Here is a 15281-nt window from a genome sequence, read left to right as displayed (position 1 = left end):
CTTCACAAGAATTTCTTCCAGACCCGTGAATCTCCCAGCATAAGCCTGGTAACATCTTCTCGTCACCCAACATCACTTGGTGTAGCAGTATTTCTGTTGTCCCGAGATGTCACTAATTCGAACCTTACCAAATATAAGGAGGGTGTCACCGTGTCAGTGTGTGAGCATGTGTAACTAGAAAAACCGTTGCTTACCACTCAGAAAGTCGAGAATTCGAGTTCGAGCTACAACAAAAATTTCAAACAATTTTGAGAATTCCGTAAAAAATCCTAGACCCGGTCGTCATTGTAACTAATACAACTATTACCTCAAATGCTGTTTATCATAGATATCAATGCTCCTGTTCATTCACATTCCTACTTGTTCAAAAACTTAAGTAGAGATTAAGTCCTAATTACACCCTAAACTAATGTTACTAATTCGCATTATCCCATTATCTACTGCACGTGAAGTCTCCATAATTTCTCATGCAATAGAAAACAGTGGGGTCTAAAGCCAGCCTTCTTCTTTTGTTCCCTTCCCAACCTCCAACTCTCAAGAATCTCTCCTATTTCACTCTTTGCTTTCCCTCATTTTTCTTTCTGCATTCTCCCTTCATCTTCTTGTCTCTGCAATAAATCTCGAAAATTCGATATCTTCATAGATGTCTCCATCTGTGTTTCCTTTAACTTTCATCCTCCTCTCATTACTTCTGAATGATACTGCAGTGATCAGAAGTACTGGTTTTGCTACTGCAGATTCCGCAGTTTACGGAGATAAGGAAAGCCTCAGATTGAACAAGCTGCAGTGGAAACATCAGATGATCAGTAACAACAATCCAACTTTGTTGTCTCTGAAAACAAGTAAGTTATTATTGTCAAGTAATAACTATGTTTTGTTGTTCATTATTAGCAATCATTGTGTTAACTTTAATTGTCCATCTTTTTATTCCCAAATATATCTTCTTAACTACTTTTAAGCTTTATGAGTAAGTGCTAAGTAACTATTAACATTAAGCTAATAAGACAACTTGGATAATAATATTGTTATATCTTATAGGTTAAATTAAATGTGTTAAGTAAGCAGTCTTACTAAAACCTTAAGGTGGCAGAGGAAAACCCGAACAAGATCTTATATTTTTAACAAAATGAACCTTGAATGAATACTAATTGTGCATGCTTAAATTATATGTCAAAATAATATGAATTGAATCAATTCTCACCAACTAGGACTTCAGGGACAGAGAAAGGTGCAATTGTATTAGAAATGCAGCACACAGGCTACTTGTTAAAGCCGATTCGTGACTGGAGCAAAAGGCTTCAGAAGCAACTTATATATGATGATATCCGTGTTCGTTCATTTCAATCTCGAATTAGAGAGACGATTATAGGTCAACCACAAGTGGTTTCAGAAGCTCAAATCCCTATCACTTCTGGTGTCAAGCTTCAAACTTTAAACTATGTTGTTACCGTTAATTTGGGAGGTGAAAACATGACTCTGATTGCGGACACAGGGAGTGACCTGACATGGGTTCAATGTCAGCCTTGCAAATCATGTTACGATCAACGAGAACCTCTGTTCAACCCCTCTGTATCTCAGTCATATCAGTCAGTTCCTTGTGGTTCCTCGAGTTGTAATTCCCTACAATTTGCCACGGGAAATAATGGGATATGTGGAACCAATCCTCCAACATGTCAATATGTTGTTAACTACGGTGATGGTTCATACACTCGTGGAGAGCTTGCCCGTGATAGCCTCCTCCTTGGAAACACCCCGGTGAAAGATTTTGTATTTGGCTGTGGACGGAACAATAGAGGCCTATTTGGAGGAGTTTCAGGCCTTATGGGTCTTGGAAGGAGTGATCTTTCATTAGTTTCTCAAACTTCTGATACATTTGGGGGACAGTTTTCGTACTGTCTGCCTGTAACACATGCTCAGGCTTCAGGTTCACTAACTCTAGGTGGGAATGCTTCAGTTTACAGAAATTCTACACCTATTACTTACACTAAAATGGTTCAAAATCCGCAGCTCTCAACTTTCTATCTTCTAAACCTTACTGGTGCTAGTATTGGAGGGGTAGCTTTACAATCTCCAGCTTTTGGTCAAGGTACCATACTAATTGATTCAGGGACAGTGATTACAAGACTCCCTCCCTCGATTTATAGTGCTGTAAAGGCTGAGTTTCTTAAACAATTCACGGGGTATCCTCAGGCGCCAAGATTCTCAATATTGGATACTTGCTTTAACCTTTCTGGATATGATGAAGTTAACATTCCTACAATGACTATGCATTTTGAAGGCGACGCTGAGTTAACTGTGGATGTACAAGGAATCTTCTATTTTGTAAAGACTGATGCATCTCAAGTGTGTTTGGCACTCGCGAGTCTCATGTATGAAGATGAGATTGGGATTATAGGGAATTATCAGCAAAGGAACAATAGGGTTATATACAATACTGCAGAGTCGACGCTGGGTTTTGCAAAAGAAGCTTGCAGTTTCAATTAATTCACATAGATAGCAACTGAAGGTGAAAAGGAGGGAAACTTGTTGGGAATGCATTTCTGCAATGAAAACCTAACTCCTTGGCCATGGGGACATCATTAGGACTACATTTATTTTCGGGCTTCAATTTCTGATTGGGACGACGCCATAGATTATAGTAAATTTAGTTTGTTAATTTGAAGAATGTTGTCTAAATGTGCTGTACTGACTCTGTCTGCAGAGTGTGTGTGAACTAATCTGTATATTCACATGTTGATAATATATTTTCATCTATGTAAAAAACAACCAAGCTACCAACATGACAAAGGATACCATTTTATATACCAGTATATTTCGAAATAAACAAATTTATAATAATAGAGCTCCATTACAGATGCAAATGACAGATGCAAAGGACACAGTTTGATGATCACAGATGATGCTAGATTACATTGGAACAGACATTATTTCGACAGAACATAAAGAATCTGTAAGAAGTTGCAGACAGCGGACCTGCAGTTTAGAACTCCTTAAAATTCAAAGATTCTGAATTTGCATTTTAGAATAACTCAAATTCAAAGAATCTAAATTTTTATACTGTGACCAGATAAATTGGAACAATAACTGAAAAATTCTAGGCAAGACGCCAGGCATGAAAGTAAAGCTAAGGGTTCGATTCTTTATTAACCTTTGTCCTGCATCAGGCAAAAGTCTTATTATCTAAATGGTTCAAATTGTTGGGCAACAACGAAACAATGAACCCTAAGAAATACTAAGGAAGAATATTAACTGGAATCATGGATGCAAATTGAATCATCATTGAGGAAGTAGCTACTAGCAAGACATGTTATGTATGGGGAGCTTCAGAGAGTTTTCTCATAAAAACAGATGAAAATCCTAAATACCTGTGAGAAACAAGCTTCCCTTTTAAAAAATACACCATTTGAAATTCCTTCAATGAGTCGCAAGCTCAGGCAAGTGAATTTATACGCCATATACATATCTATGGCGTCCAAACGTTTTAGAATTTGTCCACATTGCTCTACCAGCATCCAGAAATTGTTCATGATTCCAAAAGGTATGCCCTTAGGCATTATTCTTGCAGAAACGTTCCAACCTGCATATATAATGGAAGTTCGGATATCATGTTAGTCTTACAATATTCTACCAGATAAAAATGATGAGAAAATATTTAGCAAAAAAATGATGAGAAATAACATGCTATTTTTCATATGCCAGATTCCCAAAAAATACAACAAATGGTTTGACACAATTTATCACTATATAACTGAGAGATATATACTTCCTGCACTTATATTACTTTTAGGTAATAAATGCATCTATAATTGTACTAAGCTGCTACCACTACCAGACTAGTATCATGTAAGACATTTTATAGCTAAAGGTTGATGATCAATTAACATTGCAACAGACAGAAAATTAAGTGAATGTATGTAGTTTACCAGAAAAGATGAGGGGCACTTCAATATCCATTCATTGGGCATGTGTCAGTAAGGAGGCCCTGAAGGCTTAAGAGACCAAGGAGCAAGGAAGTAGAAATCAAAACAATATGAACCAGAGCTTCAGAGGGTTGTAACTTCATGTCATTAATGTAGTCTGCTACTCTTACTCGGATCGATCTCAACTCCCTGATTGATTCCGATTACCAGACACAATCAGCACAACAAACAGATCCAACCCCCCATCCCCGGTTTCCACTGTCTTTTGTTCCTGGAGTACTCCTCCCACAAAATTCACTTTCCGCTGTCAAACTTCTTAACTTGGAGAATTTATGAGATGGATACTTCCAGATTATAATACCTAACATCACTGTTATTAGTAGAAGAGTCATCTAGTTTGGTACTGAACCTACTTGAAGAAATTAAAAAACAATCTATTCTCAGTTCATAAAATAGTGAATTTTCCATAGTATGCAACTCAAACTGGGTTTGCGATAGATACCATAGGAAGGAAGTATAGCAGGGGTAAACAACAAGATTCACTGATCAAAGCTGTAAATGATCAGGACTCCATTAACACAAAACTTTAGAATATTGCACAGTTAAAAATCAACTCATAATTCTAATCTTCATACTTCAAACTGAACATTGAACATTGAAGTTGAATAACACTAGTTTGGATGTTTATAGCACTATAACCTGTTATTACTGTAAATACTTATAAATTTATTGTTCAGATCAATATTTGCATGACGACGAAGCAGGAATCCTTAAATCATTACAATTCCATACATTATGAGCTTAGGCATGAACTGCAAAAAGGATGACTAGCTCGGTATATCTTTTCTGAGAGGCGACACTTCTGCACATGTCATCAAAGGCATGATACAAGTAATCCCGTTGTTGCTATAGGAGATGTAAGTACAACAGTATACAAGAACTATACTACAAATCTGCATAGCTGAGGTCAAAATCTATAAATTCCAAGAATAATGGTTGATAAGTAGAGTTTCTCAGAACTTTCTTCCACAAGTTGGTTAAATGCTGTTAACGAGTGAGGCCATCTCCAGGTTCTCTGAATTCATGCTATCAGCCTTTTTGGGTGTCAGCATCTCGCTTGGAAGAATATTTTCATTGGGATCACCTGTGGGTATTAGAAATAGAAGCCCGATTGGAAGAAGTCTAAGAAAGCTCCGGATCAAAATGGCCAGCCATAGGTTGTCAAATTGTGTCCGGGTAATATTCAAGATGTGGAGAAGAAGGCCGCCGGCCCAAGAGGATGTGAGAATCCCTACATGATCAATAGACATAAGCAGAGCAAAGAAAGTGCCTTCTATACCTGACGGACAAAGCTTAGAACTAAGGACAAGAATAGGCATCCACTTAAGACGTCCAATAATTTTGTGAAAGAACTCGTCAAATACAACAAAAAGAAAATCTGGTACACCAAATCGCAAGTTTATTCTTAAAACCAGTACCAACTCCAACAGCCCTGAAGCACAATATAGCAATTGAGACCAAAACAGTACTTGACGGAAAGGATGACTTTTAAAAACATTCTGGTAAAGAATAACTCCAACTAGAGAGCCGACTGCACCAACAGAAAATACAGATCCGATAACTTCCTGCATAAAAGGATAACAAATGATAAGGTCAGCTTACATAGCTGAACCAACAATTTTTTAAAGGTTTGGAAGAAGATGAAGGAGATGTAGACTGTTTAATAATATTAATTAAATCTATCTAATGATGAATATATTAACAAACCTATCTAAGAACAATAACTTGTTAAGAGCTCAGTTCTGTCAGATTATGTGAAATTGCCCGAATACAAATGATATAGTAGATTTTGTGCATTGGTGGTGTAACCATTCATAATCTTTCAACACTCATACTATATTAAATTAATGCTCTCTATATCATTGTATGTATCATAATCATCTTCAAACTGTAGTAAAGGGTCCCTACTCCCTAGTGAAAAGAGAAGAACAAATAGATACCTCGTACCTGTGAAAAGGATGGGCCATTTTTTGCATCTGTGTACCAATAAAACATTCCTTCATGTATGTTTATGCTCACTGCAAGTGATATGTACATATATAAACACGGTCTCCATATATCTCGAGATTTCAGGGCAGACCACATTGCCCTTCCAGCATCCATGAATTTTTGGTTCACCTAATTTAGAACCAGGCTATTATTATGAACACGTTATAGTCTCATGAAAAATGATAATAATGAGTCCAATCTTACCCGTCTATAGCCAACACCATGGACACGGGGTTCACGCAGTATCAATCCGACCAAAATCACCAGTCCGCAAGGGATTGCTAGGATGGCAAAGACACCCTGCAAATAATGGTCAATCATTAGTGGTCAACAGGAACCTCTTACCCGGAGACCGGAAGAAATTATACTTATATCTGAGCCAAAATATGATCATCGGTGTTAGAACCATATTAACAAGTAATACTAGGAGTGATAGTCTAGCAAAAAAAACAGGGTAGACACAAACCTTGGGCCCTATTATGTGAAGAAGAAAGCCGCTAATTAAAAATCCAACTAGTGCACCTGTAGCAGAGCTAACACCACACAAGCTCTGCATGTCACCAGCAAGAGAAGGATGACTTATACTGTTCTCTGTCACACATGCATCGATCGTCACATCTGCTATAGCCACCCCAGCACTCCCAGCAATGAGACATAGAATGGCAAATGTAAGGGTCAAATTGTTATGCAATGCCAGCATTAGCATGGCAGCAACACCAATAACACCTGAAATGAACATTGTACAAAATTCTGAAAAATGTGCAAGTCAAAAGTACAATATACTTTTCTTTTTATAATATATGATTCCCTTATTGGGTTTTTTGTCTGGGTGTGTGTGGGAGGAGGGGTGCTAGTAATACAACCATCTGACCTATGCAGTATGCACATTTTAGTAGATACGAAAAGAAAATCAAATAATATTTCTGGTTACATAATCCTTATTCAAGTCTCAAGCTAAACAATTAGTTAGTTTCAGTTTCGGTATTTGATACATTGATTTCAGTAATCAGCCACACATTTTTTATAAGAAGGTACTATCACTCTGTGCCAAATTATCATACATTAGTACCCCTGGGATTAAGACAGGTTAAATATCAATACCAAAGAATCCATCATCCTGGAATTGATCACTTGACAATATACGTCTACATTCCAAAAATGGCATGACACTTTTGACTAACAACATCAAAAAATTTACACATACATTCATCATTTTCATCTATGTGTTAGTATGTATTAACTAGGCTGTGCCGAGTATATCAAACATTAAAAAGAACTACCTCACTTACTAGAGAGGGCTCGGTAGTATATCAATGTCATACACGAAAGGTAACACAGTTATTGGTTCATAGACGGTCTTTTCAGCTGCAGTATAATACGCCGACTGGAATGTATACATTAACTTTGTATCACTCTTCGACTGAAAGTTCATGTTATCTACAATCTCTTCTCTCTTCGCCTACTATATATTTTCTGCTCAATGCTCTAGCTACAACGGACTCTCAATTTCATAATACATTAATCAGCAAATTTACCCAAAATCTAAAGCACATCAAACTAAATAATTACTAAGAAAGGGCAGGAATTATTTGTACAAGTCCTAACAAACTAGCCATAGCCCATTGTCTCCAATCTCGAACTACCAAAATATAACGTAGAACTTTAATTAACTTAAGAACAAGTTCAAATGAAGTTTATTAGACAGAAGTCATAGAACTATATCCCTACCACAGTAGTCTAGTACTGGATACCCCGCAGTTCCTCTTTTCTTAGTAAGAAGCGGTGGAAGGTTCAATTCTTAGCATAAATATGCATAAATGAGCAGATATACATCTGTAATTTACTTGCTTTTAAGTCATCTATAATCACACATTAAAGAATCGGTAAGTAACTAGTCCACCTAAAACCTTAAGGTGGACTTGAACCTAAAACCATCTCTAAACCAATCTACCATACCATATCAAGTAACCGGTCCACCTAAAACCTTATATATTTAAAAAGAATCACATTACAGAACTACAACAAAATTATCTACACTAATTACTACAGTACTTACTAGGATAGGGCTGAGCAAAAAAACATTTAATCCGAAACGAATAGAAAAGATTACCAGCAAACACGAAATACGGGCGCCTTCGATAACCAGCAATGGGAATAACATCAGTTAAAATCCCCCAAACAGGCTTAATAATCCAAGGAATTTGAACTAAACCAAGATAAACTTGAGCTTCAGAAGGCTGTAATTTCTGCTCATCTTTCATATAATACTGTATACTAACCTTATTTAAACCAATAGCAACTCCTTGATTAATTCCATACACAATTATCACACCACACACAAAGCTCCATTTCAACTCTTTCCCAAGCATTTTAAACCAATAAATGGGGCCCATTATTAAACCCAACAAACCCTCTTTTTGTTTCTTCTCTCTTTGCACTTGTGAGTCTTGATTTAGTGCTTCTTCTTCTTCCATTGCTCAATATATGTGTGTGTGTAAAAGGCCTAGAACAAAAAGTTGGTTTTTTTGAGAAAATAAGAGAGACCCAGTTGAGAAAATGTGATTTCTTGATCTGGGTTGCTGAGATTTGGTTAGGTTGAAGTGGAAAGTGTTTGATCTGTGTTTGAGATTGGTCTAAACTGGGTTGGTCAATTGGTGGATATTGGTGATGTAATTAATTCTAAATCTGTGCAGAATATACAATGGTGAGGAGGGAAAGTCAATGTTTTAAATTAAATTACTAATAATACTTAACTGACGTAAAAGGCCGTGTGAGGGACGGGCCTCTGTTTATATCGAAATATTATCTCGAACGAATTTATGTCTATAAGAAATTAATTTTTAAATACAGTAAATGATTATTTTAACTCTGTTTTATATTCATATGTAAAAATGAATAATATATTTTTATAAATGTAATTACATTTCATAAAAATTTAAATAAATATGCAATGAAAATAAGATGACATAAATATTATCACTGGATTTTCTTCTTCTTTTTTTCCTTTTTGAACATATAGACAACTTAAATGGTTAAAAATTATTTTTTTGTCGTAAAATTCGATTCTCGCTCACCCCCGATAATTTAGATATTAGATACTTAGTTTAAGGTAGATAAACCTAATTACTAAAAAAATTAAAACTATACTATTATAACATCAATACTTGTAGTTTGTTTATAAGGATATACATTAGGGTCATTTCAGGATCAGGAAGTAGTTATTTGATCCCCAAACCCACCCTACACCCTGAACGAAGATTCTATTAATTTTTAGTTCCCACCCGAGTGAGAAATCCTGTGAGAATTCTGGATATAATTAAAAATAATAATCATGTATTTTTATTTTTATTTTTATTTAAAAAAAATCTACTTATTTGTATTATATAAAAACTTTAGTAATATCTCAGATTTTTAAAATCAAATTATATTAAAATTGATTTACAATATAAAGAAATGATAAATTAAAATTCAGACAAATATTTCAATTATAATGTAAAAAAAATTGATCAAGCAAAATTTTAGATTAACTTAAGAATAAAATAATATTTTATTCATATTTTTATAATAATTAATTTGATATGATATATAAATATGTTTTTATGTATATATATACATATAATAGGGGTCGGGGAAATGGGGCGGGCAGACACTAATTCTAAACTCCGCCTGATCCCCTAAATTTTATAAAACATTCCTCGTTGCTAGGCCCGCCCCCGAAAACTTCTCGAAATCCCTGACCCCAACGGATTGGGATCGATCGGGGTCGGTAGGGACGACGTTAATTTTCATTCTTATTTATTCGTTGAGATTAAAAAAATGAAGAGTGAGAAAAAAGAGTAGATTCATTACTAATTCGTCTCAATTCTCAATTATTAACACTTAGGTTAGGTTGACTAAGCGCGTAACTAATAAGTGTGTAAAATATTTTAAAGCTACTAAAAAACTAACATTCTCTATTAGAAGATAATAACTAATGAAGTACACTCAAAAAAATATAATGATAAAAAATAAATTTCCCAAATGAGGGTATAAAAATGAATGTTGTCTAATTTTATAAAACTTTTAGCACTAATTTTATTATTTTACAAATATACTTAATACAATGTAATGAAATGCACTATGTTTAATATATTATTTATATTATATCAAATTTTAGTATTTTATTTTTTCATGTCACTGCTCGACAAACCCATATCATTGTTCTAAAACTCGAACGTTTTATCCAAGATATCGATCGAGTATACATAATTGAACTTATTCACTGAGATGAATTTTTTTTGGTCGAATAAAATCCGATTTTGAGTCTAACTCGGGTCAAACTTGTATCTACTCGGATTAAATATTAAGAAGTCTAAAAATAAATAGAAAGTAAGAAAAATATTGAACCAACACAATTAATTATTTAAGAGTCTTACAAAATTTACCTACTCATCTCGCTGTGTAATTTATATATGTCCGATTTTCTACAAATTAACAATTTACCTTTGTAATGAATTATAATTAATATTTTTTCAATTATGTAGCAGTATGTATATAATAATGATAAGAATAAGAGTAATGCATATTGTTTCGATTGGTTTCATCTTTAAAAGTAATATATAATTTTTTATATGATACATATCTATAATAAGGGTATCTCAAATCACGTCTTTATATGCCACATTACTTCATTTCTTACTCTATATATGAAGTTACAAAGCTCCAACTGATGAATTACACTATCTTTATAAGTAAAGAAAAAGCACCGTGCAACTTCAAATTTGGAGTTACATTATAGATATGAAAATATTGGTTTTATAATAAACTCTCTCAGCGTATTTCTATATCATGTGGGCCCAACTCTCTATGTATTTTAAAATTAGTTAATTACTGTACATAATGATAAGTAGATTTAAGTAAAATTTGAAGAAATGATTGGACATGAAATATTGATATAAGTAAAAAAAGGTGAAAACTGAAGATAAAGTTTTTTTAAAATAGAGCATTGCTTGGAGATGACCTAATGAATTAGTTTTTAAAGTTAAAATTTTAATATATTTGATTTTTTAGATCCAAGTACTCCTGAATTAAAACGAATACTTTTGACTCGACAATCACATAAGTCAAACTGAATAAAACAGAATTGTGATTTTTTGAAAACAAATCCAAAAAATGTTTAAAAAATGTTTAATTTTATAAAATATATTTTAAAACATAATTGATATATGTGTGTGTCTAACTACAAAATTTAGATTGCAACTATATAATTATATAAACTATCAATATATTTACTCGAAAGTTAAAATTAAAAAAAAGAAGAGAAAATATATTTTTTAAACAAAACCTTAAAATAAATTCAAAATTCATTATAGCACCATGGTTCTAAGATAAAATTTAGTTACAAGTTCGATTCTCGTATATTTGATTTTTTTATCTGATTACTCATTTCAAGTATTTCCGGATTAAACCGAATACGTTTGACTCGATAAACATACAAGTCAAACTGAATTAAATGAAATTTAGATTTTTTGAAAACAAATCAAAAAAAAAATATTAAATTTATAAAATATACATATATATATCATAACAATTAAAATATAATTGATATATATATATATATATATGTGTGTGTCTTTGTTTGTCTAACTACAAAATTTATATCAAAGTTATATAATTGTATAAACTAACATTTTGTTCACTCAAAAATTAAATTAATAAAAAATAGAATTTGATAAAAGGAGAGGAATATGTCTTACCTAATAAGAAATTTAATTCGAACTCAAAAAGTTATGTAGTTTGATGGTAGTGACAGTGAAATTGCTTTTAACAATTTCATATGGATAGAACAATTCTACTTATTTTTAACAAAAATTGTGTTATAGTGGCATTTTTATAACTTTTCAAAATAAAAGGGTAAAATTGAGATCTCAGAGCCATTAAAATTGTTCTTTTTAGCCTTGATTGACATATAATATACAGAGATTAATACTCCCTCTCCGTCAGTTCTTGGCATTTGAAATGACATGTTCCAAACAAATTTAATCCTCCTATCTAGTTGTATACCTTATTTTAAAAAAATTATTTTTTAAATGAACAGTTTATGCATTTAATAATAATTCAGAAGAACAAAAATTAAATCAATTTATGTAGTTATACTAAATAGGGGTCTTAAAATACATGCCGAACACTCCATTTTAAATGTTAACAACTTAAAGAGACGCATAAGTAAATGATCTTGAGAATCCTAAAATTAAATTTATATGAGTTGAGTTAAGTTAAGTTTTATGAAGTTCACCATTTGAGTTGTATGGAGTCCACCTTGAACTTGAAAGGTCGGAGTTCATATTTGTTTTATCAATAAAATTTAAATATTATATTATTTTGTGAAGCATATTTGATTAATATCACTATTTTAATAGAAATCTTACAAATTTCATATATTTTTAAAGTAAAATATTGCAAAACATATTATGTTCTACAACATAAACATGAATATTCTGCAAACTAAATATGTTATGTATAATAATTTATTTTACAATTTTTTATTTATAAATTGTATGAGATTTGCAAAATTATCATTAAAATAATAATATTTGAAAAACATGATTCACAAAATAATTTGGTTTGCGATATTTTTACGTAAGATCATAATTGCAAATGAATTGATTGACTATAAAATTTTACTCAATATAAGTATTCTATACAAAATTAAGGTTATTTTTGTAAATACATGGTATTAATTTTATTAGGAGCTTGCTTTCTTACCTGAGGTTAAAACAAACTTAATATTAGCATAAAGTTATTCTTTTTAAATACACGGGGCTGATTCGGTTATTACAAAAATACCATTCAGTATGAAAAGGTCATATAACCTTACCTAAGATACTGTTGTCAATCTCAGGCCCAGCTTTTTTATTTTATTATTACAAAACTGTCATTCAACTTTTATATGCAAAATTCAAATTATTTTTAAAAATTTTCCTAAATAAATTTAGGAACTTTTTTTCTTAATAAATTGACTTTTAAATCTAAATGTCAGTTAGAATCTTTACAATGCTAAATTATTTAGAAGATATTAAATTAATTAAGATTTAAAAAATGAAATTTACTGGTGATATGGGATCTGGTCTGCTACATATTGGGCCTGTATTAGAGTCTTTAGAGAATCTAACTGGGTTTTGTACCAATGGGCCTTTATCATCAGCCTATTTACTTTAAATGACAAAAATTGTTATCCAGCCGAATTGTTTCCCAAATTTTAATAAATTAAAATTGCTTTATTTCCCCGAAAGTAAACAAATAGTCCTCTAATTTTTCATGTGGATTGCCTGTTATTCTAAGTTATTGATGTGTTAATGTAATGAAATCTTGAAATGACTAGTGTTTGGAGTGATTAATAAGACTGGGATGATAGATATCAATGATAAATTAAAAAATATTTAATCATCGTATATACAGTGGCGTATGCAGAAAAAAATCAGAGGGGTCTGAAATATTTAGAGGAACATGTTCTAGAATATCCGATGAATATGCATTTCTAATATGTGCACACACATTTTTAAAAGGTTACAAAGAATACAAATATACGAGATGGGTATTCATTTTAATTTTTAAGTGAACACACATTTTATCAATACCTATTCATGAGAGGATAAAAGTGAATATGAATGTGTGTGTTTTTTTTTTAAAAATGAATGCATATTTCTAATCACGTGTTCCGTGGATAAGTCAAGCAAAACATCCCGCATAGATATATGCGGACAATTGAGTCCCAAAATTGGATATTTTGGATTGACTCAGTTGGTCAAATAAGGAATAATTTTTATTTTGGTCACATGTTCTAATCACATGAAAGCAGAATTTATGATTATAACTCGAGTCAGAATATGTCGTTTAAATGCGGTTTACCTTAGTTCACGTGATTTACAGGCAAAACGTGAGCCTGTGAGATTTACCCAGTACGCAACCGAAGGGTAGCGTGTGCGGGTTTTATACGATTAAAAAATGGATATTTTGGTCTAATACATTTTAATAATTTGGTTATTTTTAATCATTTATAATAGAAAATAAAACTGAAATATATTATTGCAAATGTAAAAGACAATCTCATATTTATTGAAAAAAACATACTTAATGAAATATCCAAATAAGTTTTTCTTTTGGAATCCAAATAAGTACTTCAAGTTATTACATATATATGTTTTTCTTAAATAAAAATAATTGTTTAACTTATCTATACCATACAATAATAACCGGAATGAGGTATAATTTGTTGTTTGGTTAACCCTCATTTTGGTTATCCCTTTCCATCACAACCGTCGGATTTTTTTCATCAAATAATCAGAGTCATTAGATCCAAATACTAAAAAATGCACTACACAAGGTCTCAGGTTCGAATCCCGTCAACAACAAACATTTATATTATTATTTATAAGATACATATAAGTTCTCAAGTTCGAATCCCGTTAACAACAAATATTTATATTATTATTTATAAAAATAAATATAAGTGTTCAGGTTTGAATCTTACCAACAACAAATATTTACATTATTATTTATGAATAAGATCCCATCAATCATATATTTTTTATACTATTTGAACTTAACTTAACTTAACTTGAAATTATAAACAATGAAATTATAATTATATGATCATTATTTAGTATATAATTATTTATATAAAATTTCAATAAATTATATAAAATAAAAATAAAAAATATTTAAATGTTAATTAAGACCCGTGCATCGCACGGACCGTAAGCTAGTAACTTTAATAAATAACTTTTGGTTTTAAGTTCAAAATTTCCTGACTTAAACTTAAGCCAAATAGTACAAATATTCAAATTTGACATAACTGGGATACTGAATCAGAGTAGTAATAATAAATTGAAAAAAAATAGTTGTGATAATTAGTTACCTCTCAATGGCAACGATGCCTCCGTTTGTACCCTACTTAACTTATTTCAAAATTTTGTATCTTTTTCTAAGTTATCCAATATTATAGGACTAAAATCAATTTTTAAAGTAGAGTGCATGCACCGCATATTTATGCATATAAAGTATAAACAACTACATGCACTTAAAATCACGTGCCTATTAAGTTGTGTACAAAAGTCCACTTTGGACTGAGTGTTTCATTTTTAAGATTGTGAGTCAAATTGTAAGTGACATATAAAAAAAACCATAATGTATTGGAACTTAACTTCTTTTATTTTGTCAGAATATTGGAACTTAACTTTTAAATATTAGGGAATCTGTGATAATTGATATAAGCCATATTTTTATGATTAAGCAATATTGTTTTAGTTTTAATTGGGCTATTGAGTTCCTTAA

At 31.8% G+C, this 15281-nt stretch overlaps 2 protein-coding genes across 2 annotated transcripts; one reads left to right on the top strand and one right to left on the bottom strand.

Annotated features, from left to right (window-relative positions):
• The first annotated feature begins 497 nt into the window (after nucleotides 1-497).
• Nucleotides 498-2804, top strand: LOC141700070 (aspartyl protease family protein At5g10770). Its single transcript, XM_074503843.1, has 2 exons — nucleotides 498-842; nucleotides 1217-2804. Exons 1-2 carry the CDS (start codon nucleotides 644-646, stop codon nucleotides 2482-2484), a joined length of 1467 nt encoding a protein of 488 aa, XP_074359944.1. The 5' UTR covers nucleotides 498-643; the 3' UTR covers nucleotides 2485-2804.
• Nucleotides 2805-4537: 1733 nt separating this feature from the next.
• LOC141700069 (putative folate-biopterin transporter 3) lies at nucleotides 4538-8651 on the bottom strand. The gene is made up of 5 exons (XM_074503841.1): nucleotides 8080-8651; nucleotides 6436-6695; nucleotides 6174-6269; nucleotides 5928-6098; nucleotides 4538-5545 (listed from the first exon to the last, which is right to left on the bottom strand). Exons 1-5 carry the CDS (start codon nucleotides 8441-8443, stop codon nucleotides 4958-4960), a joined length of 1479 nt encoding a protein of 492 aa, XP_074359942.1. The 5' UTR covers nucleotides 8444-8651; the 3' UTR covers nucleotides 4538-4957.
• Nucleotides 8652-15281: the final 6630 nt, after the last annotated feature.

The sequence above is a fragment of the Apium graveolens genome, unplaced genomic scaffold (genome assembly GCF_009905375.1).
Source record: "Apium graveolens cultivar Ventura unplaced genomic scaffold, ASM990537v1 ctg1729, whole genome shotgun sequence".
Classification (NCBI taxonomy): Eukaryota; Viridiplantae; Streptophyta; class Magnoliopsida; order Apiales; family Apiaceae; genus Apium; species Apium graveolens.
Note: the sequence above shows the minus strand (reverse complement) of the source record. Positions and strands in the feature narration are given on the sequence as shown.